This window comes from Ictidomys tridecemlineatus, chromosome 12, assembly GCF_052094955.1.
Source record: "Ictidomys tridecemlineatus isolate mIctTri1 chromosome 12, mIctTri1.hap1, whole genome shotgun sequence".
Lineage (NCBI taxonomy): Eukaryota > Metazoa > Chordata > Mammalia > Rodentia > Sciuridae > Ictidomys > Ictidomys tridecemlineatus.
In genome coordinates this window covers 725,735-752,930 of record NC_135488.1, presented here as the reverse complement: position 1 = coordinate 752,930, position 27,196 = coordinate 725,735, and the positions used below count along the sequence as shown (strand labels likewise).

The following is a 27,196-nucleotide window of genomic DNA, read 5'->3' as shown; positions in this document are numbered from 1 at the left end:
ATAAATTATAGAGTAGAAGTCAGATTATATATAAAATTACATAAATTATGTGGGAGGCTAAAATGCTCTATGAGTATGGCATTTTCCCCTCACCATAATTATTGGGCACTTGTTTCTGGGTATAGTTCCCTTCTGGTTGTTCAAGGCTAAATAGGTATTTGGTATTTGGCAAAAGTATTTTTCTAAATTTTTAATGTGAGTCTAGACTCCTTGGGGGTTACTCCTGGGGTCTTCAATAGTGGAGTTGGCTTTTTCAGTATTTTAGTTGTTTTCTACCATACATGCCAGGCACCAGGATGGGTCAGGGTCCAGCTGACCACATGGCTTCCTGGGTAAACATTGGGATTGACCAATGGGCTTTCCTTTCACTAAATTTGCACTGGTGGCTCCTGGTTTCTGGGGTATTAAAAGACCCTGTGTTGGGAAATTGTGTTGCTCTTCAAAATTGCAGGGCCCTTAGGAGTTCTCTCATTGTATAAGGTATAAAAAAATTGGGAGGTACCAGGAATTGAATCCAGGGGTGCTTAAACACTGGGCCATAATCCCCAGTGCTTTTTATTTTTTATTTTGGGACAGGATCTCATTAAGTTGCTTGGGGCCTTGCTAAGTTGCTGAGGCTGGCTTTGAACTTTGGATCTTCTTGCCTCAGCCTCCTCAGTTGCTGGAAAAAATGGTGTCCACTACTGGAACCAGAATGTGTAGGGTAAATTTGAGAGTAGTAATTCAAGATAAAGAAATCTGGGGCTTATTTTCATGTTCTTATATCTTACCTATAACTGTCTTAAGATCACCATAATTACAAATAGAAAAAAATAAATGAAGATCTGATTTGCCGCAGTCTGGCTGGGCACAATTCAGAAGCCACTTGTCAAAAGAAATGAACTTTATTTTTAGAACCACACAGGCCAAACAAAACAGCTCCTCAGGAAAAACCCTCAGAGCCCAACTGCCACCACTGGCTTCCCACAAGCCTCTCACCTCATCACAAGCCTCTCCACTTCCCACAATCCTCCTGCTCTTGAGGCCAATTCGCTGGGTCGTGTGGGCGGAGCCAAAATAGTCCCTCAATGAGCAGCTCCATGGTCTAAAAGGGCAGGGAAACAGCCCAAGAAGCACCACTGCAAAGGAGCCAATCAGCTAGATGTTGCTGGGGCCGCTGTGAGCCAATCATCAGCTGGCAGTCTGAAAATTTCTCGGGGCCCCTTTGGCTGTGGCTCTCAACACTGATTTATGTGAATACTATTCTCCAAATGAGCTAATATTTCTAAAAAGATTAATGGAGATATTTTAGTATGTTTTTACTATCTGTTGCATGGAACCTTTAGTAAACTGGAACACGGTAAGTAATACCTCTGACATATTACCATGATTCAACACCTAACATGTTAAACATTTAAAAGTTTTACTTTTATTTAGTGGGAAAATTTATACACAATGTGATAAAGATTTTATAATCCACTATAAATACTTGAAATTATAGACTAACAACTCTGAGGAACAAGTCTTCTTCTAAAAGAATCTAAGTTAAATTGTTTTCTTCAGTTTTCAAAAGTGAAAATGTTGAGAAGTCTTTGATTTATAATATATTTACATCCTTCCTGAGTCAAGTTTTCTGCACTATTTTATAGTACTTGTGATAATTTCTTTATTTCTCCTACCTCACCTAGGGATTTTTAACAAATTTTAAACAAAAGTTAAAAGAATTTTCTCATTTCCCTCTCACATATATCAAGATACAAAGTACAGATAAGGGCTTTGCTATATTTCTAAAGATGTTTTCTTTATTGTAGATATTTTGCTGTTTTTTAAGGCATGTATTTCAGGCAAATATCTTTCCCCATTCCGTATAGGTATCAGGTTTCTAATGTTAAAAAAAATTTGAAGTTTGTGTAAAGACTTGGGCACAGTATTTACACTGTTCCGGATTCTACACACATAAATTCTCCAGTGATAAGCAATGTTTGAGCCATTGCTAAAAGGTCTGCACAGTTTTTACATTTGTACTACCTCTCCTCATTATGATTGGTCTGGTGATGAGTAAGCCATACTCTTTCATTAAGACCTTTCCCACATTCTTCAACTTGAATCTCTGCATTATGAATTCTCTGGTGCTGGCTAAGGCTTGATTTATACCTAAAAGCTTTAACACACTTATTACATTTGTAGGGCTTCTCTCCTGTATGAAATCTCTGGTGTTGAGTAAGCCCTACTCTTTGAGTATATCGTTTGCCACATTTTTCACATTTGTAGGGCTTCTCTCCAGTATGAATACTCTGGTGATGAGCAAGGCCTGCTCTTTGAGTATATTCTTTCCCACATTCTTTACATTTGTAGGGCTTCTCTCCAGTATGAATTCTCTGATGTCGAGTAAGAAATGAATTACACCTAAAAGCTTTGCCACATTCCTTACATTTGTAGGGCTTCTCTCCAGTATGAATACTGTGGTGTAGAGTGAGGTGTACTCTTTGAGCAAATCCTTTTCCACATTCTTCACATTTGTAGGGCTTCTCTACAGTATGAGTACTCTGGTGTAGAGTAAGGCCTGCTCTTTGAGTATATTCTTTCCCACATTCTTTACATTTGTAGGGCTTCTCTCCAGTATGAATTCTCTGGTGTTGTGTAAGGTTTGATCTTCGATTAAAAGCTTTGCTACATTCCTTACATTTGTAGGGTTTCTCTTCAGTATGAATACTATGGTGTAGAGTAAGGTGTGCTCTTCGAGTAAATCCTTTCCCACATTCTTTACATTTATATGGTTTCTCTGCAGTATGAGTACTCTGGTGCTGAGAAAGACCTGCAGTTTGTCTATATTCTTTCCCACATTTTTTACATCTATAGGGCTTCTCTCCAGTATGAATTCTCTGATGTTGAGTAAGATATGAACTACACCTAAAAGCCTTGCTACATTCCTTACATTTGTAGGGCTTCTCTCCAGTATGAATACTGTGATGCAGGGTAAGTTGTGCTCTTCGAGTAAATCCTTTCCCACATTCTTCACATTTGTAGGGCTTCTCTATGATATGTATTCTCTGGTGTTGAGTAAGTTGTCCTCTTTTAGTAAAACTTTTCCCACATTCTTCACATATGTGGGGCTTCTCTCCCATAGGAATACTTTGGCATTGAGGAAGGGTTGAAATTTTCTTAATTTTTTTTTCACATTCCTTACATTTGTACACATCTTCACTGCTATGCCATCTCAGGTTTTTAGAAATTGTTGAGCAAATATTAAAGGATTTGCCACATTCTTCACATTTGTAGGATTTCTGTCCATTATGAATTCTGTGGTGCTTAAAAGAGGGCTGTTCTTGATTATAAGTTTTGCCACATTCTTTAAATTTGAAGTGTTGTTCACTGTTATGGTACCTGTGGTGTTTGAAAAGTGGTATGGAACTCCCTGCTTGACCACATTTCTTAAATTTGTAAGGCTCCCTTCCAGGTTGAGCTCCACTATACTGAGAAAGACTTGCAGTTAGATAAGAAGGTGTCTCATATTCCTCACAATAGCAAGGCATCTCTTGGATCTGAGTACTTGGATGGTGACTTGTGCATTGAGAAAAGACATTCTCCCATTTCTCATTTTTGTAAATGTTCTGTGCACAATGACCACACTGATGTTCTCTTTTATTGCAACCAAAGCTAAAGTTGTTATGAGTTTTGCTACATTCATGCTTTTTCTCTCCAATGTAAGGGCACTGGTAATTGCTTAGCATAGAGACCTGGCTGAAGGTGTTGCTTGTTTCATCACATGTATTACATGCTTTCCAGAAATCTATATCTGAATTTTGATTAAGTAGTATGGAGTACATAGGGGCCTTTCCACAATCATTAAAAGTGTATGTTTGGGCAGGAGAAGAAATCTTTTGTTCATTGCAGAATGATGAAGAGATTGTAAAAAAATTTTCAAAATCAACACTTTCAGAAACTTGTCCTTCAGTTATAAATTGAATACTTTTGTGAGCTATTAAATCTTCTTGAGGACTGTTGATGGTATTAAGAACATTTTTATTAAAAATAGTCACTTCTAATTGGTCTTGTCCTTTATAATATGATTTCTGACCTTCACTGCTACCTATACTATTCTGTATTTTCTTTTCTTGTAAGTGGTCAAGTTTGCAATATTCATATCTTCTCTTTAACATTTTTATAAATAAATGCTGTCTGCTGGGTTCTGGTAAAATTTTCTGAGTATGATGAGAGGTCATGGCTGAAAAAATGCAAATAACAATTATTTTACATATTGGTCTGAGAATATACTTTACAAATCTAACATAAAATTATAGCTGTCAGGACATCAATATGGTGGCAAATTGAAAGTCATCATTACTCCATAAATATATGAACTAAATAACAATGGACAGACAAATTTTCTTTGTGAGAATTATCCAGTGTCTAAGATGAGTATACTATTAAAGAGAGTATTATAGCAGAGGAAATTCACAGTATCCGAAGGAGTATATCACTAAAAAGTGTAATACAGCAGAGGACAGAATAGTATATTATTCACCACAGGCCTTCCTCCTTGAGAAATCACCATTGTACAATTAGGAAAAATTAACCAACTCCCTTCTTCTCTCTCAATAGGAAAAGGGAAACGTAAAATGTGAATATTTTTGGCTTTCTTGAGGATTGCCTGAAAACCACTTTCTGTCTACCATGAGAAAGACCTGGATATAAGAGATGTTGGATGACAATAACAGACATTCAATAAGGTTTCAAAGAGTGTATGGTCTCAAAGGAGAAATATGAAAAAATCTTTTTAGTGGTAAACATATATATCATACACACTCACACACCCACACATACACACACACACACACAATCCTATGTCAGTATTACGTGGATAAAGTCAACACATGGAGATGAAGACAAATGACTCAGTTTTAAATTTTTATAAATTTGGTTATTTATGGATTTATTTCATTTACAAATTAAATTGCATGTGTTTTCCAAGAATTTCATGGCATTTGAAAATATAAATATATGATGACATGACTAATTGTAGCTAAGGAACATTTTATATACTCATCATTTTAGTTTATAGAAAACAATGCACTCATTCTACTATCAAAAATATACTACATTGGCCAGTGTGGTGGTACAAGCCTCAAAACCACACAACTCAGGAATCTGAGGATCCCAAGTTCAAATCCAACCTGAGAAAACAAGTAATACTATAAGTGACTTAAAAAGACCCTGAATCAAAATAAAAAAATAATAATAAAAGGGCTTGGGATGTGGCTCAGTATTTAAGTGTTTTGGGGCTCAATACTTCTTGTATCCTTTAAAATAATACATTGTGGTCTTTCATCAACACTCTGAAAACACAGGAGCTGGTAACCATTTTACTCTCTGTACTTCTGAGTTCCATATGTGAGTCAGATGAGGCTGCAAATTACTTTGTGTGGCTGCCTCATTTCCTGTAATTCAAAGTCCTGCATATTCAGCCCTTGTCACTTTAATTGACAAGATAACTCTTTCTATTGGTAATTGATTATGTATAAATACCATCTTTTTTACCCATCTAACCCTTGATAGGCACATAGGTGGGAGTCCATGTCTTGACTACTCTGAACAATGTCTCCACTGAAACAGTAGTGGAACTCTCTCTTCAACACACTGATGTATTCTCCGTATGATACCTATTTAGAACTTGCATTTCTGGATCATAATGTCATTCCACTTTTAATTTTTTAATGTGTGGTTCTTAGGATTAAGCTCAAGGATGCTATACTAAAAGAGAGTAAAATGGTTACTAGCTCCTGTGTTTTCAGAGTGTTGATGAAAGACCACAGTGTATTAAATTGTTTGAGACATGGTATGACATGCCTCTTGCATGTCTTCCCAATTACTTGGGATTTCAAACATGTAGCACTGTGCTTTCTATTTTTTCATTTCTTTACTAAGTTTTATATTGTTTTCCAAAGTGACTATTAATCTACTACTGGCTGGCTTTTATATGGACAAATCTAAAATTGTACAATACACAAAGAAAAATGGACACTTGGCTAATCAATGGAAAAAAGTGAAACACTAAGAATTGAACATTAGGAAAGTAAGAGTTATGAATTATCCAAAGCACCTAAATAACCTTTTGAAATAATTTTAGTTTAGTGAACTAAGAAAGAACATAGAAAACTGAGAAAATTTTAGACAAAAAGTCATTACTATAAACAAGCAAAAATCATGTACTTGAAGACTTTCTTAAGAAACAGTGTCTGAGAGAGTCAGGGGGAGTTGGGCACAGCTGTAATCCTAGCAACTTGGGCAGCTGAGCCAGAAAGATCACAAGTTTGAGGCCAGCTTCAGTAACTTAGTGAGACTGTCAAAAATTAAAAATGAAAAGGGATGAGGCAAAGGGCAGTAGAAAAGTAACTGAGTTCAATCTCCAGTATCAATTTTAACAGCCTGAGAAATTATTAATAGGAGCAAAAAAAAAGAAGTCCAAATAAAAGAATCTAAATTATGTCTAAGTAGAAACAAACAAAAAGACCAAAGTTCACTGTTCTCAATTATTCAGTGGTCACAAAGAGAGAATCTTGAGAGCACCAAAAGAAAAATGTGCAACTAAGAAGCATACTTGAATATTAGTCAATTTGTTAATGGAAGCTTTGCAATACAGAAAAAAAAAGTGGGGAACAGCATCAAAGGGATGACAAAACAAAATTATCAACTGAGAATACTACAATCAGAAATACTATACTTCAACATCAGTAAAAATAAAGAGTTTAAAAATATATAAAGGCACACAAACATTATGCCTACTTGACTTCTTTTTCAAAAAATACTAAAGTGAATTACTCATATTAAAAAATAAAATAAGTGTGCACAGCAACATAATGCATATGAAATTTTAAAGCTTTCTTACTAAGGAAAATTCATATACCAATATATAATTCAATTTTGCTGGACTAATGAGTCATAAAACTCTTTTTCAATAGAATTAGAAACATAAAAACATAAAAATCATCATAAACCTCTAAATATGTATGGAATATAAAAATAATTGTGTCATCAATAACATAATTTTCAAAGGATACATAAATAAATATATGTATTTTGTTATGAAATTGAAGTCAATTTGTTGCTAGTTAAAACCTAGTGTAAGCTTAAAATTATTTTTATAAAAAATCTAAGTAATTGAGAAAATACTCATAGAATGAAGGGAAGTGAAAGAGGAATCAATTAATGCCATGATAACAATGCATGAAACACAAGATAACTCAATTAAAAAAGAAGAGATAAGAATTATAAGAAACAGAAGAAACAAATAAAAATTACAACTGTATGCAGATTGCCAGAGACTAAATCTAAAGGTGCAATTTGAAGGCAAAAGTGTATAAGAATATTACCCACAAAAGCGATCAGAAGCTAGTTTGGAAATGATTATCATATGTGAAACTTACTTTAAAAGAAAAACTTAACAATGTATTTTATCTCAAATGTAATTTTATTGGCAAAAGAAACAAAAATAAAATTAAAAAGAAGCAAATATAATTGTATTGCCAATAGAAACAAAAATCAGACATAATTTAATTTCATCTTCTACACCCTAATTTGTGAAATATTGGAAATAGCCATAGAATTATAAAATGTAGGTTAAAAAATGGAAAAATTAACTGATGTGAGGAAACCTACATTATAACTTGAAATCTACTGTATAAAATAAAATACAGAAAAGAAGAAAAGAAAACAAAAATTTAACCAACAAAATTCTAAATAAGGATGGTTTACAACACTTTTACATAACTGTAGTTTCCACCTGTGTCCTTGTAATTAAAATGAGCAGTCATTGTGAAACACCAACATACACTCTATGGCAGAAAAGTTAAACAGAGTATTCATTATAAGTATACCTAATGAGCTCTGCTAAGGGAATTTCAATTAATAAAAAAACTTTAAGCATATCAGAGAAACTGCTTTCTGATACTAATATATTACAGTGAATTAGAGGTCTCCAGAAATGTGCACAGATTTCGGAGGGACACACCAAATAATGGAAATGCCTTCAGATCATGCTGACCCTCACAAGCAAAGGGGAGTGTTTGGGCCGTTAATTTGACTGAACATAGACATTAATTGGGGAAAAGGAGGAGACTAAAGAGGGACCCATGCTCAACGTAGGACAGTAGATTTCTTTCTAGGACAGCACAAGAATTAAACCTAAGCACCTGAAAGACCATTTCTGTGGCATAATAACTTCTCCCCCAACATTTGAATTTGGCTTCCTCCTTGCCTTTGGACCCCTCAATTGTGTTCTCTGTTTCATGAATTTCTACCCACCTGGGTATATAGCTCAAGGCTCTCTCCTTTGCACCAGGGGAGGGTGTCCAAATATAGCTTAAAGGCAAATGTTCATTACAAATTGAATTGACTGTTTGTTGGAATTATCATTGAGAGTATTGATGCTTCTATTCTGGTACCACAGATGGAAGAAATTGAATTTTGACATATAGGTCACATCATTCTATATCTCTGAATTACTGTAAGTACTACAAATTTTAAGTGAAGAGTATATATCACTTCAAGAAAGGAAAGGATTAAAAACTAAAAGAAATGGCTTAAACATTTTCTTCTCTGTAACAAAAACTGCCCAAGTCTTTTTCTTGAAAGCAAGAATCTGAAACTCATTCATGAAGAGAAGAAGTTCCCAGTAGAAATTCTGTGAGAAGAAAAAATTATAGAATTAGGAATAATGATTCATTAGAAATTCTGAAGGGTAGCTCTACTCACCCAGGAAGACCAAGTTTCTGTAGTTCTCTAGCATCACATCTCTGTATAAATTCCTCTGAGCAGGTTCCAGGCATTCCCATTCCTCTTCAGACAAATCAATAGCCACATCCCTGAATGTCAACAGTTCCTGAAATAAGAATAGGTAAATTAATAGTACATTGACCATTTGATAATTCACAGAGCTTGTAAGTTTGCTGAAGATGAAGTGAGCATTAGGAGAACTGATTTCTGAGGCACACAACAAATAGTGGAAATGATTTATTATTCAAGAAAATACTTTGTAACAGTGATATTCTCTGTCATCAAACTCTGAGGAGAGAGTGTCACAAGTTCACAAAAAAGTTTTTATACTCCAATTTTATAAAATAAATTGTAAAATTGAGGTAGCAACAGAGAATATACATTTTAATTGTGATTTTATATATCATAAGATAAATTATCTATTTCTCAGAGAAGAAAATTATGGTGGGAAAGTAGAGTGATTCTAAAATTTTAAGGGCACAACCATGAACCAGAGACTTACTAAAATGAGGTTAATGTCTGTGAGCTTTAGGTAGAATAAAATGAATGCCTACAGGACTATGGTCTATTTCAGGACCTCCAGTAATAGAGCCACTGTCTGCATTAAATAAAAGGCAGGCAGAGGCAGCATTCCCCAAAGCAAGCCACAAAAATAAAAATTATTAAGGGGCTGGGGCTGAGGCTCAGTGGTAGAGTGCTTGCCTAGCATGTGTGAAGAAATGGTTTCAATTCTCTGCACCACATAAATAAATAAATAAATAAATAAATAAAGTCCATCTACAAAAAAAATTTAAAAATAAAAAATACTAAGAAAGAAGAGTTTCTTGATCAAACATGAATGTTTATGTAGATTATTTTAAAAATCCTACCAAAACATCTAAAGACAAAGAAAAAAAATTACTTTATAGGGAAAATGTGGCAGACAGCAGTCACACCAAGCAAATAAGGTTAAAAGAGTTGTAGAAAAAATAGAACAGATTGATACAAAGTGTCAATCAACATAAAAGGACACATCAACATTGCTGTGATATCTGTAGCCAAATCAAAACTAAATGAAATAGGATTTCAGCAGACTTTCCATGGCATTGTAGAGATTGAGTCTCTTCTAATCATTCTGTTCTTTTAGGACTTACTTTATTCTTAGGGGAAATGAATGTGCATTTTATAAAATTTTGTGTATTTATAGATAGTGGAGCATCCAGATGGAATGTAAATAAAACAGGGTTCACTTCTTCAGCAAATCTAATGACCCAGAAACATCCCCAATTGTCGGGAACTAGAAGGAAATTCTCCTTCAAAGATTAGCCTGTCAGCCCCCTGGGAGACATTCTGCCCTGAAGGCATCCTGCAGCTACCTATCCCTGGAACACCCTGCGGTTATCAGGATCATCAGACATCTTGCAGCTGGCAGTTTTACCCACCTACATCCAGCAATTGCGAAGAGCTTCCCCATCCCCAGCATATAAATACCCCTGTGTGAACAATAAAAGTTTGCAGCTTGATCAGAACTTTTGTCTTGCTGTCACCTTTCATGTCTTTTGTCCCTTCATTCCTCCCCATCTAGGTTCGCTGCCCTCGTTGATGTGTCTGGCACGGGACACCCAATGGGAATCTAAGATACCAAGACAATCCAATGTCCATTTATCAAAAAGAAAACCTTTTGAATCTCGTAGGTCACGTATGCCTGGCCTGGCTTTGATGAAAGTGAAAGAACAGAGGGCTCCTGATAAAGGGGGGACATGTGCACCATATGTTTTAAACAGAGTTCAAGTTGACTGTTGTGAGAAGAAAGTGAAGCAAAGTGGATTTAAACATGATAGACATAATACCGGAACAGTGGAGAAGTAATAGTCTGCATGTTCCATAGTAGTTTGAGAAGAAAATTCAAGTGTGCAAGAATAGCAAGACACCAGAAAACTAAAACTAAAGAGACCCTACAAAGAAATGGTTAAAAATAAAAAGAAAAGAAAGAAAGTCTTAACATAATCCTACTGGAATAGCAGTGGGAAAAGTAGGTTATACAAAACAAAGTAGTACAATCAAGCAAAAATATAAAAAATGATTCTAAGAAATACATGGTAAGATTATGAGCAAAAAACGTGGATGTGGAATCGATGTGATTCTGCAATCTGTATACGGGGTAAAAATGGGAGTTCATAATACACTTGAATCAAATGTATGAAATATGATATGTCAAGAGCTTTGTAATGTTTTGAACAACTAATAATAATAATAAAAGAAAGAAAAAAAGATTATGAGCAATGACTAAATAAACTGACTTGGTTTTTCTTTCTGTTTTCCCTTTATGTTTCTCTAACCACGGGGAAAATTAGGTCAGAAAAGATGCACAGAACATGGAATGTGGCAGAATATGCAGCAGGTATTAAATCCTAAAAACATGGCCAATTGAATTCATTGACCCATCCTTGCTATTCTTCTACAGCATCATATTAGAGATTCACCCTTCCTGATTAGGGCATGGTGATGCATAGTTGTAACCCCAGCAGGGGATTACCATTTTCTGCAACAGAAAACAGGAGGCTGAGGCAGGAAGATCAAGAATTCAAGTCCAGGTTCAACAACTTAGAGAGGCCCTAAAAAGTTTGGTGAAACCCTGATTAAGATAAATGTAGAAAGGGGCTGAGGATGTGGCTCAGTGAGAAGTGCCCCTGGATTCAATCCCTAGTACTCAGAAAAAAATAAAAATATAAAAAGTCTCCCTGCTGATTATAACTTTGATGATTTCCTCTATGTTAACTATAACCATCCAAACAGTCACAAACAAATAAATGAACAGTTTGTTCTTAGTGGACAGAATAAAATATTTGTTAACTTAAGATTGGCTTTAATTTCCCTCCTGTCTCTAGCCCCATTGATACTGACTGACCTCAGCCCCAGCCAACACACACTCTTTTTCTGTCCCCTTCTAAGTACATGCTGGCTTCATGGTCAAGCATTCTTTGATCTTATATCTGAATTTTCTTTTGTTGGTGGTATTACTGGGAATTAAACCAAAGGGCACTTTAAAACTGAGCTATATCCCCAACTTTTTCTATTGTTTTGATCTTTCATGGTTTCACTAAATTCTCCAGGCTGACCTTGAATTTGTGAGCTTCTGGCCTGCATGTCTGTGTCCCTGGGACTACTGGCATCCACTACATCACCCAGCTTGATCTAAACTTTCTATTCTTCATCAACCCCACCCACTCCCACCTGCCAGGTGTTCCATTTGCTTCTCCCAAGGAATGTGTCAGGGTCCACTTTATGCTTTGAACATAACCCTTGCTCTCTTCCACTGTGATTTATTTTAAAACTGACTTGGTTTTTTATTTCTGTTTTCCCTTTATGTTTCTCTAACCCTGGGGAAAATTAGGTTAACCTACTTTGTGTGTTAATTCAGTTCTTAAGCCAGGTTATCTGTCCTTCAGCTCATGCTCCACAGGAACCAAGAAATACAGACTTTACGGCTGGCACTAGAAGTTCTAAAAAATATCTCTCTCAAGGCTAAAAGGGAATTATGACTCCTGACAGCACACAGCCTATGGGTAGACTTTGAGTCACTACTTTAAAACCTCTATTCACTGGCCATTGGAATCACAAGCTTCTGAGACAGGAGTCCCCTCTATTTTTCTTTTGGTAGCAAAGCAATAAAACTTTCTTTTTCTTTTTCTCAAAACCTTGTTCCCATTATTGGATCAGGACTAGGGATAAGGACCAAGATTTTGCTATCAGGTTTGGTCACCATGAAGAAAACTGAGAGTGCCCCTCCAGCCTTCTCAGGCAGGCCTGGCACTCAGAGCAACCCCACATCCACACTGAGGATGCAAGGTGCTGATTAGTCCATTGACAGCTGAGTCTGGAGAATTAGACAAATTAGTGCATTTGTCTCAGGTTGTCCTGGATGAAGGGTTAACTGTAAGTAAAGGAAAGGACTGATGGGTCTTTCCAGGAGCTGCCAAGGATACTTGGCTTCAGGGACCTCTTGTCTTCTCTTCATGAATAGTGTGGGTTTTTCTAACATGGGTCTACTCTGGAAACAGGGAAATGAATGCAATGAAATCATGCTAATATGGACATCTGGCAAGCTCCTCCTGTGTGCACACTGAGTCCCTGGAGTCTACACTTCAGGTCCCCTACAGGGGAACATCTGGTCCCTCTATCTGTGGACATCTACGGCACAATTGGTGTCAGAGTTCTGGTAAAATAGCAGTTGGGGACCTAAGAGATGTTTCCCCAGCTGGTCTTTTTCAAGGAGTCCCTTCTGTTGCCCCTGTTTGGGGGATCCACTCTGGTTGTCTCTTTGTGTTGGACTGAATGTTGCTGGCCCCTTAACACATAGACAATAGTGCATTGATCTCACCTGTAGACTCTTGGAAACAATCCTGGCTGAGTAGGCCACAAATAGGTAAAATTCTGCCTAAGAAAAAGCTGATGTTTTACTGTATCAGGCCACTGAATGATTTTCTGAATTGTTATATAATTTTGCTACTGGAATTAGTCTGTCAGAGATAGGTAAATGGAAGAAATTCTACATAAGCAGGTATCCATGCCGTTACATAAGGAGTCCAACTGGCCTAAGACTAAGTTCGTGGTATAACCCTCCTGTGTGCAAGAATAGCAAGGCACCAGAAAACTAAAGTTTGCCTAGCACTGTTTAGCCCAGTTCCAGGCAGCTATGGAACATCCCACTGTGGGTCAGAAAAACCAGAAAGATAATTTCCAGAAAAGCTGCTGGGGTTTAGAGAAGTAAGTGAAGATGACTCGGACTCTGCCCTGCCTTCAACCTCCTTTGCCCAACCTGGGGAAAGAGACATAAAAGAACATAGCAGTGGCTGTTGAAACTTCTGTATTATGACTTGAGACAGGGATGGTCTCCTTTTCAAGTTTATAGGACATTCCACTTGCTCAGGGTACACTCAGCAATGGGGAAGAGCAATTATTCCTATGAAAATATCCCATTAGCCTAAATTTACAGGAACATGGACAAGATAAACAATGGCAGAAAGAAAAATAGCTGTGGAGAAAAGCAGATGGCCAGAGTAGAGAGAAATCTCCAGCCTCACAGGCTCTGGACAAAAGCAGCAGCTAAGTTCTGGTTAAAAAGGCCAAAGGCCCTGGGCTCCCCAGGCTGCACTGCAGCCACACCACAAGCACAAGGCTCATGACCATGTGGAGATAGATAGGAGCCACTTATTGGCTTCAGAGCTAGGTCCAACCTCCAAGTTCTTGTCAACTGAGGCCTGGGAAGTTGAGGAGAGGAGGTATGGTAAAAGACAGTCCCTGGCCATGTACCTAAAGCTCTCTTTTGTTTTAATTGGGACTTAGAGTGTTTTCTGAGGCAGCTCCCCATAGCAATACCCACTTCTTTCCCATCCCTCCCCTTTTCCCCTTTGCCCTATCTAGAGTTCATCTAATCCTTCCATGCCATGCCCCTCCCCAGCACATTATGAATCAGCACAGCATCCTTAAATCAGAGAAAGCATTCGACATTTTTTGTTTTGTTTTGTTTTGTTTTGTGTGGGTTTTTTTTGGGGGGGTGGGGATTGGCCCCAATAGATTTTTCACTGTGGCAGTCCAGCTTATAAAGCTGCAGAATGCTAGGCTAAAATTTTGGTGGCTGATATCCAAGAGACAAGAAAAACGAGTTTAGAACAGGACCCCAACCTAAAGGAGCTCTCCCAAGGAGACCATGAAAGTAGGATCCCTTGATACCTTTTTGGGAAATTCCTTCAGGAATCGACGGGACAATGCCTTTGTCTATGTTCACTTACAATTAAGAAAATAGACATTCTCCTCTCTCTGAGTGCCCACAAGCCCTAATTTCTCTTCTCAAATTCTTTTCACCTCAGATAAGTAGGAACACATCAGGACAGAGGCTAGGAAGGCTTTTTAAATTCTATTTTAACTCTAATTCTTTGAGTTTCTGCTTTTGGTCCAGTGTGCCTATGTTAATGTGTTTCCCTCATTAGACCTATTTTATCTAATTATAGAGTGTTTCTGTTGTTCTTGTTACACTCTACTTTGCTCAGTGATTAATTTACAAGATTTAGCTCTCAATCTAATAGGTTTTAAAAAGCTGCATGGCAATTGATCTTTGTTTTGTGTATGTGTATACACTAATGATTGTCATGTCTACTTTTGTTTGGTTAAAAAAAAGTTTAAAAATGATTTTTGTCTTCACTAAAAACAATGTTACTTAAAGTCCCAACAGGTATAAACAAATAAAAGTAAAGATGACTTTAAAGGTTACTGACTCACAGTTTTTGTTTTTGTTTTAAGGGGTCAAATGACTGATAAAATAGATCTATCATTTATTTTCTAGAATTTTTCTTCATCAAGGAAGAAATGGCTAATGCTGTTCAATACATTTGTCTGATATCTTGATTTTTAAAATAAGTAAACTAGATTTGACATATCTGTGATTAATCATATATATGTGTTTGTTAGAGACATATGATTAATTTACAAAGATAAAGTGCTAACAATATATAATATACCAAATACTCTTATTTTTTTAAATTTTATGGATGATATATTTGATTATTGTTTATGTTTTTATAAATAGGTAAACAGATAAAAAGTTAAAAGCTTCTAGGTATAAAAAGTACTTAGTAAAAAAAGAAATTGTTTCTAGTCTTTATGTGCTAAAGTTGAAATACATTTACATAAACAACAAGGGGGTCGAATTCAATTATAAAAGATATATGTAAGTGAAGGGTAAATTTTAAAAAGTTTGTGTGAACTAAGTTGTTTATATGTAACTAACACAATTAGTTAAACCTATTCAAGTTTTATTTCTAAAGTCAAATATTAACGTACTAACAAAAACCAAAGTTTAATATATGTAAAATGACAAAGATTTTTTAAAACATTAATTTACTCTTTTTTTAAATTTTTTAATTTGTTTCAATTAGTTATACATGACAGTAAACACATTTGTGCACTTTCATATATCATACATAGATGGGACATAATTTCTCATTTTTCTGAGTGTACATGTTGCAGAATCATATAAGTCATGCAGTCACCTATACATAAAGTAATAATGTCTGTTTCATTCTATTATCTTTCCTATCCCCACATCCCTTCCCTTTCCCTCCCATCACTTCCCTTTATCTAATCTAAGGTAACACTATTCTTAAGGTTGTGTCTGTTAAGTTTAATTCTCTAGAAAAACTAGTCTTAAAAAATTAGGGTTTGTACAACTCTGGCTAAACAGCAACTATGATTTTAGAGTACTGTACTACATTACAGAATCTAAATTTTCTTTAAAACCTAAACTTGGTTTTATATTAACTTGGTTAACTTGGTTTTATATTAACTTGGTTAATATAAAACTATCAATGTAATTGTGGTACAACTACTCTTCTTTGGATATTAAATGTGTTCATATCTTCAAAATATACAAGTCTTTAAGGTAGAAGATTTAAAAGAATATTTTATAAAGCTGGTGTTCCCCAAACTAAAGTTGTCTGAACTCGTAATTTTAGACTTATATGATAAAAAAAACTATGGGGGATTTATTTATATCATTTACAGTTCTGTAACTGAACCTAAACCTTATGTTATCTTTTATACTGGGGTAAAAATATAAGTGTATTTCTAAAAGATAATGAAAGACTGATCTGTTTAAATGTTAATAATGTAAAACATAAAATCATTTTGCCACTTTTCACAAAAATAAAGTTAAAAGCTCTCCTAGCCTTTCTTTGATTCATGTTTAGATGTAATGGCATATTGTGTTAGCTACCATTCATATAGACCCAGGAAACAATATATATAAACTTTATAAAATAATATTTTTTAAAAAAGGCAAAGATCAACTTCAAAACTAGAACACTTTAGCTGGGACTTGTGAAGAGCTCCACCTTACTACCTGTGCCTCCCACCTTACCAAATGGCCCTCAAATTGGGCAGACTTCACTCACTTAAAGTTATATTCCAAAGATTGATTTTATTGTAGATTACTGTGATCTCAAGCACAGAATATAATTGTATAACTCAGTCAATGTTCAAAATTATGTATAAACTAAGTATGTTTTTATTCTCATTAATTTCACTTTGAGCTTTTCTTATAAACTTTAACTGATATGTGTTAATGCCTTACAAAAGTACAACTTTCAATATAACAACCTAAGTTAATTTCAGATATTAAGCCATTATCTATAGACAGATAGTATAAAATGTGTTTATTTAATTGTGATCTGTACTAATACAGATCTGTACTAATACAGATCACAATTAAATAAAAGGGGTAAAAATTACTGTAAAGTTATAAAAATTATTGTTAAAGCTCACTACATTTACTTTAAGACTGGTAAGGCTATCTTGCTAGATGTTTGCAACTAAGGGTTAAAAATCAAGGTTAAAATAAAATGATCAAGAAAACTAATATTTGACTCTTGCCCTCTGAGTCAGCTTGATCCCAGGGAAAAGGGAACTTCTGTTGGAGCATGGCAACTCTATGTCACATGACCCCTCCAACAAGGGGGATTACTGGGATTCTAGAAAAAGAAAGCCAAACCGTTCACATATAGCAAAAGAGGAGGCCCACTTGAAATGGGAGACATTAATTATGCTTCCAAGGGAAGCCACATGGTCAGGAAGATCTTGACTAATCCTGGTGGATGGCACTAGTGGAGCTAAAAGGCTACTCATCAGTTTCCTGATAGTGATCCCCAAGGGAAATAGGCTGACTCTCAACAGTAGATAGGAACAAGGTCATTTGGGCTAACTTGATCTTAAATATCGAGCAAAAATAGTTAAAACCAAAACAGACAATTCTGTACATTTAAAAAAAAGTTATTTTAAAGTAACTTAAGATGTACACTTGTGTTAGCCCCCCCCTACCGCAAAACCAGTAAGACTGGAAGTGACAAAAGAGAGATTCTTAGGCAGGAATGCCTGATAACTCTCAAGAGAAACTGCCAAAGTCAGAAGTTTTTAGTCCTTTTAAGGTCTACAGATCTTCCTAACCTCCTACACAGGTAGGCTTCATCAATGCTGATTTGATTATCTAGCCCCATGTAACAAAGGTAAAGCAGAAAGTTTATGTCAATAACAAGACATTTTACAAAAATCAGAAGACATTAAGTAACTTAACTAAATATTGTGTTTGTATCCCTGATAACTCTGGCAGTGTTAAAGATTTCCATTACCAAATAAAGGCCTTGTTAGGCTTTGTTAGGCTTTGTTAGGCCTGGTTATGGAGACAACCCCTCAGCTCTTCCACCTCCTGGTAAGAGATTATTGATTTCTATCATCTTCATGATATTCATTGACATGTTCCAGATGCTGCAACATTTATTTTGTATCAATCTTATTTCAGTACTCAAGTCTTTTTGTTTCTCTCTCATAGAAGCACCCACCCTTAGATGACCATACAACATGTTCTTCCTGAAACAAACTTTTGCCATGGACCCATGGACCAACCCAGTTTCTAAAAGGGGACTCCAAACTGCTTGCACTACCCCACATTGTCCCCTCTCATCTCTAAGCAAAATGAGTGGTCAAAGCCCTTTTCCTTTTCCATAGGAGTAGAAAAACTAGAGGGGGAAATGAAGCAAGTATTATAGTCATAGTAGAAAGGTAATCAGGTCAGATCACCAAAATGGACACTGGTTTGGGTCCAGAAAGTTGAAGGCTGCTTCCAGGGAATTAAAATGTTAATGCCACCAGAGCCCTTCCTCCACCCTTACCCAAATAACCTACTCCTGCTTCAACCTGTTGCTAAGTCTCTCCTACAGGTACAACATAAAACTTGTAAGTTCCTTTTTGAGAACCAGCTCTGAGGGATTACAGATTTCCAACACCCGTTTCAGCCAGGAGACTACTTCTGCATCAAATATTTCCAAAAATTAAAATTAAAAAAAAAGACTAACACTCAGTTGGACGGGATCATACTTAGCCATCTTAACCACTTGAACAATCATGAAAGTAGAGGGACTTACAGCATGGATTCATCACACCTGAGTCAAGACAACAAAAGTGTCTTTTACTACGGAATGGACAGCCCGTAGAGACCACAGCCATTCTCTAAAGATAGGACTAAAAAATACTTATAAGTTTTCTCTTACTTTGACTATGTTATAAGGTCCAAGCTGCTGAACAATTTCATCATCTCAAGTGAGAAGATTCTAGCCTGATCAGATGAGTGGATCTGGAAACCAAAACAGAAAGCTGCTTGTGTTAACCCAGGACCAAATTTCACCTTAGGTGATGTGTCAGGAAACGCAACCTGCCTTGTCTTCCCTAACAATGCAATGGAGCCATCTGATTTTCCTACTGACATCTGTTCTTATACTACTACTGGAAGATCCACTGTGTCCTATTTTGTTCCCAGTCAAGCATGGTTTGCTTGTGACATCAGACTGGCCCACTACATCTCCCCAGCCCATTATCCAATCATCTGCATTATGGGACAGGTATTGCCCCAGGTTTATGCCTACAGTGGGCCAGAGAGCACTCATCTCCTTTTAACCAGAGATGTTTTCCAGGTCAAAAGAGCAGTCTGCATTCTTATTCCAGCCCTCTTAGGGTGAGCTGTTGCAGGATCAACTGTGGTGGGAATTGTGGCCTTAATAGAAGGTGAACTATGCCTTTCTATCCTGGCACAAGAAGTAAGGAAGACCTAGATCATTTAGAACAAACTATTGACCACTTTATGACCCAGGTTCAATCTCTGACTGAAGTGATTCTTCAAGAACAGGTGGGGCTTAAACCTCTTTTCCCAAGGGGGACTCTGTGTGGCCCTGGGAGAGGCCTGCTGTTTTTATATAAGTGTGGTATCCTCAAAGCTCCCTAGCCAAGGTAAAATATTCAAGATGAAATTGAGAATGAGAACAAAATGAGCCCTGATTCCAGAGACGGTTTAACTGGAATGCCTGGCTAACTACCCTTCTCACTGGCCTGGCTGAACACATAGCCCTGATGTTTATAGGATTATACATTAGGCACCTGCATTTTAAAATGCCCTTTTAAGTTCATTAAACAGTGCATTTCTTCAGTAAAGTTAATGTATAGGAATGGCCATTACAACCACATACCTCACCTGGAAAGTGAATCAAACATTTGATTGTTTCTAGAAAAGGGGGAAATACCTTGGTCTAGGATATATGTGGCTTGACCAAACTTTCGGTTAGCCTGAGATTCCATTTTATGTACGAAATTCTTCTCCTGTGACAAAACTCTCTGCAATCCTGATTCTGCTTAACACAGCCTGCTTAGAACCACACAGCTTGGGGAAATGTTTCTGTTCTTCTTATACAATGTAAAATTGTTTTCTTTTTTGGTTCCCCCACCTTATTTTTTTGGCAATGTACCCTGACTCAACTTGTCATTCTAACCAGCTTCTTATGTTGCTATGGTTTTGACTTACTCATGGCTTGCACATTTTTGCTGTAAGGATGCACCCTGCCTTATGCAAGAGTTCTAAGTTTACAGGGGTCACTTGCTTGGTGCCCTTCTGGCCTGCTGGTGAATAACGTCCCATGTCTTGTTTCAAGACTCACCTTGTGATTTAACCTGTAACATCCCATAACACGTGAATGACCTGCTTAAAGTCATCTACAATCAAGAACAGCACCTCTGAAATACTTCTGCTGTTCTAAACCGCCCTCTTCGTGTGAAAATGAGGCATCCACCAAAAGCCCAATTTGTAAAAAAGTCAGGTTATCCAATGAACTTGAGTTTATATGTCACATGGAAAGCAGGCTATATTAGGACGTCAGGATCAGAGACAGTTATATTGTGCCAGAGATTGTTATGGCTCTGCCATATTTGGGTTCCTAATTTTAGTAACAGATAAATATTCACATTAAGCCCTAAAAAGAATAGAAATCAAATATTTGATTTCTACACCATATTTTCAAGTAACCTTTGAGAGGTTAAAGCAAAGCCTCATGACAGCCTTTACCGTAGGCCTGCCTGACTCACAAAGGCATTAAGACTATATATGAATTTCCCAGTACCATATTTTCACCAATATATGTTTTTGGCACCTTTGTCTAGTATGAGATAACTGTATTTGTCTGAGTTTGCCATTATGTTTTCTGTCCTATTGTTCTACACGTCTATCTTGATGACAATACTTTAACTTTTTGTTATTGTAACTCTTAGTACAGTTCAAGATCTAGTATGGTGATGCCTCCTGCTCACTCTTCTTGCTTTGGCTATTCTGGGTCCCTTATTTTTCCAAATAAATTTCATGATTGCCTTTTCTATTTCTATGAGGAATGTTGTTGGGATTCTAATCAGAATTGTCATAAATCTGTATAATGCATTTGGTGGTATGGCCATTTTGACAATATTAATTCTTCCTATCCAAAAACATGGAAGATCTTTCCATCTTCTAAGGTCTTTTACAATGTCTTTCTTTAGTGTTCTGTAGTTTTCATTGTATAGGCCTTTCATCTCTTTTGTTAGATTGATTCCCAAGTATTTTGTGTAGCAAAATGAAATTAAAACATTATCTCTTACCATGCACAAAACTCAACTCAAAGTGGATCAAGAACCTAAAAATTAGACTAGAGTCCCTGCAACTAATAGAAGAAAAAGTAGGCTCAAATCTTCACCAACTCAGATTAGCTCCTGACTTTTTAACCAGACTCCTAAAGCACAAGAAATGTATAATTAATAAATGAGATAGATTCAAACTAAAAACTTTCTTCTTAGCAAATGAAACAATAACATGAAGAAAGAGCCCACAGAGTGGGAGAAAATCTTTACTACAAGGACATCAGATATAGCACTAATTTGCAAGATATTAAAAGAACTCAAAAAACTTAACACACACACACACATATATAAATTATAAACATATATATATATGTTTATATATATATTCCAATCAAATAATGGGCTATAGATCTGAACAGACCACTTCTCTGAAGAAGATATATATTTGATCAACAAATATATTTTTAAAAATGTTCAACTTCTCTAGTAATTAGAAAAATGCAAATCAAAACTACTATAAGATTTTATTTCATTCCTCCAGTCAGAATGGCAATTATTAAGAATACAAGAAATAATAAATGTTGGTGAGGATGTGGGAAAAAGGTACCCTCATACATTGCTGGTGGCACTGCAAATTGGTGCACCTAGTATGGAAAGTAGTGTAGAGATTCCTTAGAAAACTTGGAATGAAATCACCACTTGATTCAGCTATCCCACTCCTCAGTCTATACATAAAGAATTTAAAAATCAGCATACTATAGTGAGGCAGTCACATCAATGTTCATAGCAGCTCAATTCACAATATCTAAACTGTGAACCAACCTAGATGCCCTTCAATAGACAAGCAGGTAAAGAATATGTGGTATTATATATACAATGTAATATTAGTCAGCATTAAAAGATAAAATTATGGCATGTGCAGGTAAATGGATGGAATTGAAAACTATCATGCTAAGAGAAGTAAGCCAATCCCAAAAACCCAAATACCAAATGTTCTTTCTGATAAATGGATGCTGATCCTTTTGGGGTGTGGGAGGGAAGAATGGAGAAACTTTGTACAAATGGAAGGGAGATGAGGAGAGTAGGCATGGGGATAGGAAAGATGGCAGAATGAGATGGACATCATTAACCTAGGTACACGTATAACTGCACATATGGAGTGACTCATGTACAACCAGAGAAATGAAAATTTGTGCTCTACTTATGTACAATAAATCAAAACACATTCTGCTGTCATGTATAACTAGTTAGAATAATTTTTTACAAAAAGACTATATATGAACAAGAAAGAAAATACAGCCTTCAGAGTTCTCCTATGGACACTGGTGACACTGCAACCAGTATCCTATCTGTGAAAACAACTTGAACACAGTAAAAGAACTGTCCTCTGTTTTTGTGGCATGATGGCCACCTGTGATTTACTTCAAGAGGTTGAGAAACCCACTCTAAGAAAACCCACTACTCTTGTGTGTTGAGTCCTTGTGCTGCTCAAACAGAAAGATGTGTATCCGCAGGCTGCTGGGAGGGTAGAAAGACTCCAGGACAACCTATTAAACACTCCAAATGTCAGCCTCAAGAGAACAATGCCCACTTTAAGTCAAGCAACCTGTGCCAGCAGAAGGTCATGGGCCAACATAGCATGACTGCTCAGAGAGCTTGGGGACTCTTCAACAAGTGGGATTTGCTTTAGGAGCCTATCATTGAGCCAGACTGGGCCTCTTCACTAATAAAAACTAGTTTATTAGCTATTATGGACAATGGCCTATGGATAGCTGAATACTCTACAGTCAAGCAACAACAGATATTTAAAGCTGAGCCTTGAAAAACCCAGAGATAGGCACTGCTGCCTGGAACCAAAATGTGTCTGGCTCAGGGTCAAGTCATCCTATCAAATGGGAAATTCTTCCACAATTATTCTGCTTACCTAAGTATTGGATGATCTTCCCATCATGAGGCACTGTGCTGGGCCCTCCTGTCTGAGTACCTGAAAAATTCTCTGGGATAATCTTTTGACTTCCTTGGAATTGTTTTATCTCCTTTCCCAACTCTGAAAACCCAATAACAAGGAGAAACTCTGCCTTCCTCTTCAATATGAGAAGCTAAGTGGCTGACTAACAATGTATCTCCAAAGAACTAAAACTAGTGTTGGGGGAAGACAGTCCTAATGCTCCAATCCATGACCTCCTTACAAAACCTATAGCAGAATATTCTTGTATTCTCCAGGGTATCATGCATACATATATACAATTTTTCGTTTTTTAAGATCATTTTGAGACAGGGTCTTTTAAAGATGCAGAGAGTCTCACTATGATGCTGAGAATGACTTCAAATTTTTGATCCTCCTTTTCAGCCTGTTGAGTACCTTGGGTTACAGGCTTGTGCCACCACACCTGACTTATTTTTTAGCTTTTATAGAGAAGGATTCTATAAGTGGAAGCAGTGGTAAAAGTTCAAGTTAAGCCTCATGAATTTAGCCAAATGCTATCTTAAAAGTAAAAATTAAAATTGACTGGAGCCAGGTACAGTAGCACCCACCTGTAATCCTAGCAACTCAAGAGGCTGAGGCATGAAAATCATGAGTTCAAAGTGAAGCTCAGCAAAAGTGAGGTGCTAAACAACTCAGTGAGAACCTGTCTACATATAAAATACAAAATAGGGCTGGGGGTGTGGCTCAGAAGTCAATTTCTATCCCCAGTAACAACAATAACAACAAAAAGACTGTGGGTACATCTCAGGGGCAAGGAAACCCTAGGTTCAAACCCCACTAACAAAAGGAAAGATTATGCTGCCATTTAAAATAACATAGATGAAGCTGGAGAACATCATGGTGGGTGAAATGATCTAGACACAGAGAGAAAAATTTTGCATACTCTATGTGTGGAATCTGGGGGAAATTTTGAATACACAGAGAATGTGTGGTTACTACAGAACAATCCTTAATAATAGTGTCCAATATACTAGATATTCCAAAGATAGTAAAAGTTTAGATTTTCCTATTACAGAATGAAGTAATTATGGGAAATGATGAATTTTCTTAACACACATCCACTGTATGTATTAATGAGATTTGATGTGATATTTTCATATAAGCATGCACATGTACTGATCATGTCCAACAACCCTTCTTCCACTCTTGATGCCCCAAAACCATTCTCAGACAGAGGGAAAACTCTACTTTTACATCAGTTTTATTCCATCTGCCAGGTCTAATAGACAGCAAGTGATATCTCTTTCTGGGTCTGTCTTTTGTCACTTAGCATTACATTATTCAGTTCCATCTATTTTGCTGGACATGACAGGATCCCATCTTTGTCTATGGATGGATAATAATACACCATTGTGAATACACAACATACTTTCTGATGCATATGTTAAAATGGTTATCTATATCACTTATTTTTCTCTTTGTATATAATGCTAAACATGTTATTAAACAACATAAATTTATACAACAAAAGAAAATTTAGAAGAATAAATTATGAAAGTATGCTCTTGGCCTGATTTTATCCAACTGAAAAGAAGTAATCAGGAGCATGAAAATAAATTCATGGTCCTATTTTATATTAAATTTGATGATAAATAAGACAAAAATATGCTCATTTTCTCTAAACCTGTCACTCACTAAAGAAATTTGGGAGTCTTCAGTAGATTCTATTACACTGAAAACTTCTCTTCTACAAACAATGAAATAAAACAGCTGGGTGATAGATGAGCAATTCATAATCTTTGTGCCAACTTAAACTTCCAGCGTTCCAATTATTTCACTTTTGACCAAGTCCTATCCAGAAGCATTTTTTAAACAATATATCCACTGCAATGCTTATACTCATATCTTCTGTGATCCTACAATGAAACCTCGGGGACCCTGTTCTTCAAACTCAGGGAGCTCAGCATGGATTTTAAGTCCTCTTCCTCACACTTTGAACTACCTAGTCTCCCTTCATCACAGCCCTTGATCCCATGTCTCTGCGTTCACACCAGCCTTCTCAACTCCACCTCCCCAGGTGCTGGCACTCCCCCTCCCTCTGCCATAGTTACACCTTCCAGCCTGCTGCATCTGAGCCTCCAACTGGTCCCCAGCTCCCCCTCCCCCTCCCCCTCCTAGCAGTCTGCCAGCCTCTCCTAGTAGCCACAGTCTCACATTCTGCCCAGCCTCTCCTTCATCTTAGGATTCACCTCACATGCCCTCCTATCAGAGAGCACCCGGCTGGGCCAGGGTCAGCGCTGGAGCCCAGCCCACTGCTGCCTCCTTCTCCTCCCCTTTTTCTGTGATTGAGTAAAGAGGGAGTCACACTTCTCTTTTACCGTTTGCTTGCTTTGCCTTTAACTAACACTTCTCTAGAACTACATGAAAAAGGAAAGCAGCACTAGCCACTGGGGAGAAGGGAGGGTGGTAAGAGGAAGAGGGCAGGGAGGGTTGTTGGGGATCATCAATGCTCTGTGTCTTGTTGGAGGCAGTAGAGACAGGAAGTGCTCCCTCCATGATAATTCAAGGATCTTTATCATTTTGAAGTTTGCCCTCTTCTTGCTCAATAAGATCAAATTTATTACATAAAATTTTGGGTAAGAGCATAAAGGAGGGATTTAAATGGGCACTAGAGGACACTTTTAATAGTGAATATGATAATTTTGTTGATTGTAGACCTGGTTTCATGGGTGTGTACATGTACATATGTTTAAACATAAAAGCATAAACCTTTGATGTATACAGGTTAACATATGTCCATCAAACCTGCATAAGACTGTAAAAAAAAATGGAATGCATCTAAAGCTGAGGCTAAAAAGAAAATATAGAGTCTTTAACCAGTTAACTATAAAAAGATGAAGAATGTATCAGCAAGTAATAACACTCAGTAATTTGAAAAAACAAACTTTATAAAAATAAAAGCAAAGAAATGCTAACCAAAAAAGCAAAATTTGAAAATATGGAAACACATACACACACAACACAGGGGATTACTAATGTCAAATGTTGTTCCTTGAGAAGACAATTGAAATTGAAAGAACTCTGGTAAATTTGACAAGTAAACAAACATTGCATTAACTATATATTATATAATTGTACATATTTGTACATATACAACATGTTTCAATTAATGATGAGAATATATTCTGGAAGATGTATTGTAAGATGATTTCATCATCATAGAGAGTGCTGAGGAGCCATAAATTGTATGAACTATTATGTGCATAGGCTATATGCTACAGCCAATGTACATAAAGTCTGTTCTTAACCAAAACGCCATTATTCCACACATGTATATTACAAAGTTACAGTGTTCAGTGTAGACAATGTAGTTAAAGAAATAATTAGACTGTGGAACTAAAAATAAAACCCTTCATACATCCCTTGCTATTAGAAAATGATAAGGGAAGAAAAAATATGGCATTCTCCCCCCTCCAAAAAAAATGCAGAAATAATGGGACATCTTTGTGAAAATAAAAATGCTATTGTACCCTTTACCCATATCACATAAGAACTGATTTTCAGATGCAATAAATTCTGAACTTAAAAGAAAATATAAAGCATTGGAAAGTCAGTGTAAGAAAGGGTGAACTAGGGTGCATATAGTGGTGCACACCTGCAACATCAGTTGCTCTGTAGGCCAAGGCAGGAGGATCACAATCGTGAGGCCAGCCGCAGCAACTGAGCAACATCCTGAAGCAAAATAATATTTTTCAAAGGGCTTAGGATGCAACTCAGTGATAGGACCCCTGACTTCAATCCCCAGTATCACAAAAGAAGAAGGAAAATAACAACAAATATAAAAGAGAACTATTTCTCTGCAAAGTTACACAACATTTTTTAAATTTATAAATTATACAATACCAATAAAAAACTCTATTTATCAAACGATACCAATAAAAAGTGCAAGGAGAAGTCACAAAGTCAAAGAAACTCATCTCCTCACATATAATCAAATACACAATGAAATGTTTAGAGAGAGACCTCAGGAGAAAAGCAAGCAAGAGCCTTGAAAAATCACTT

General features: G+C 36.5%; 1 protein-coding gene across 2 annotated transcripts in view; it reads right to left on the bottom strand.

The window, feature by feature from the left end:
* Positions 1 to 865: 865 nt before the first annotated feature.
* The window catches only part of LOC101975268 (uncharacterized), a 31,583-nt gene continuing 5,252 nt past the window's right edge, over positions 866 to 27,196 (bottom strand). The window contains exons 2-3 of one of the 2 annotated variants that reach the window (XM_078027915.1): positions 8,731 to 8,857; positions 866 to 4,204 (exon numbers count right to left, since the gene is read on the bottom strand). In XM_078027915.1, coding sequence (XP_077884041.1) covers positions 2,004 to 4,204; positions 8,731 to 8,857 — 2,328 coding nt within the window. In that variant the 3' untranslated portion in view covers positions 866 to 2,003. Of the gene's footprint in view, positions 4,205 to 8,730; positions 8,912 to 27,196 lie in introns of those variants that run through there. The other variant, XM_078027914.1, reaches the window with a different exon arrangement.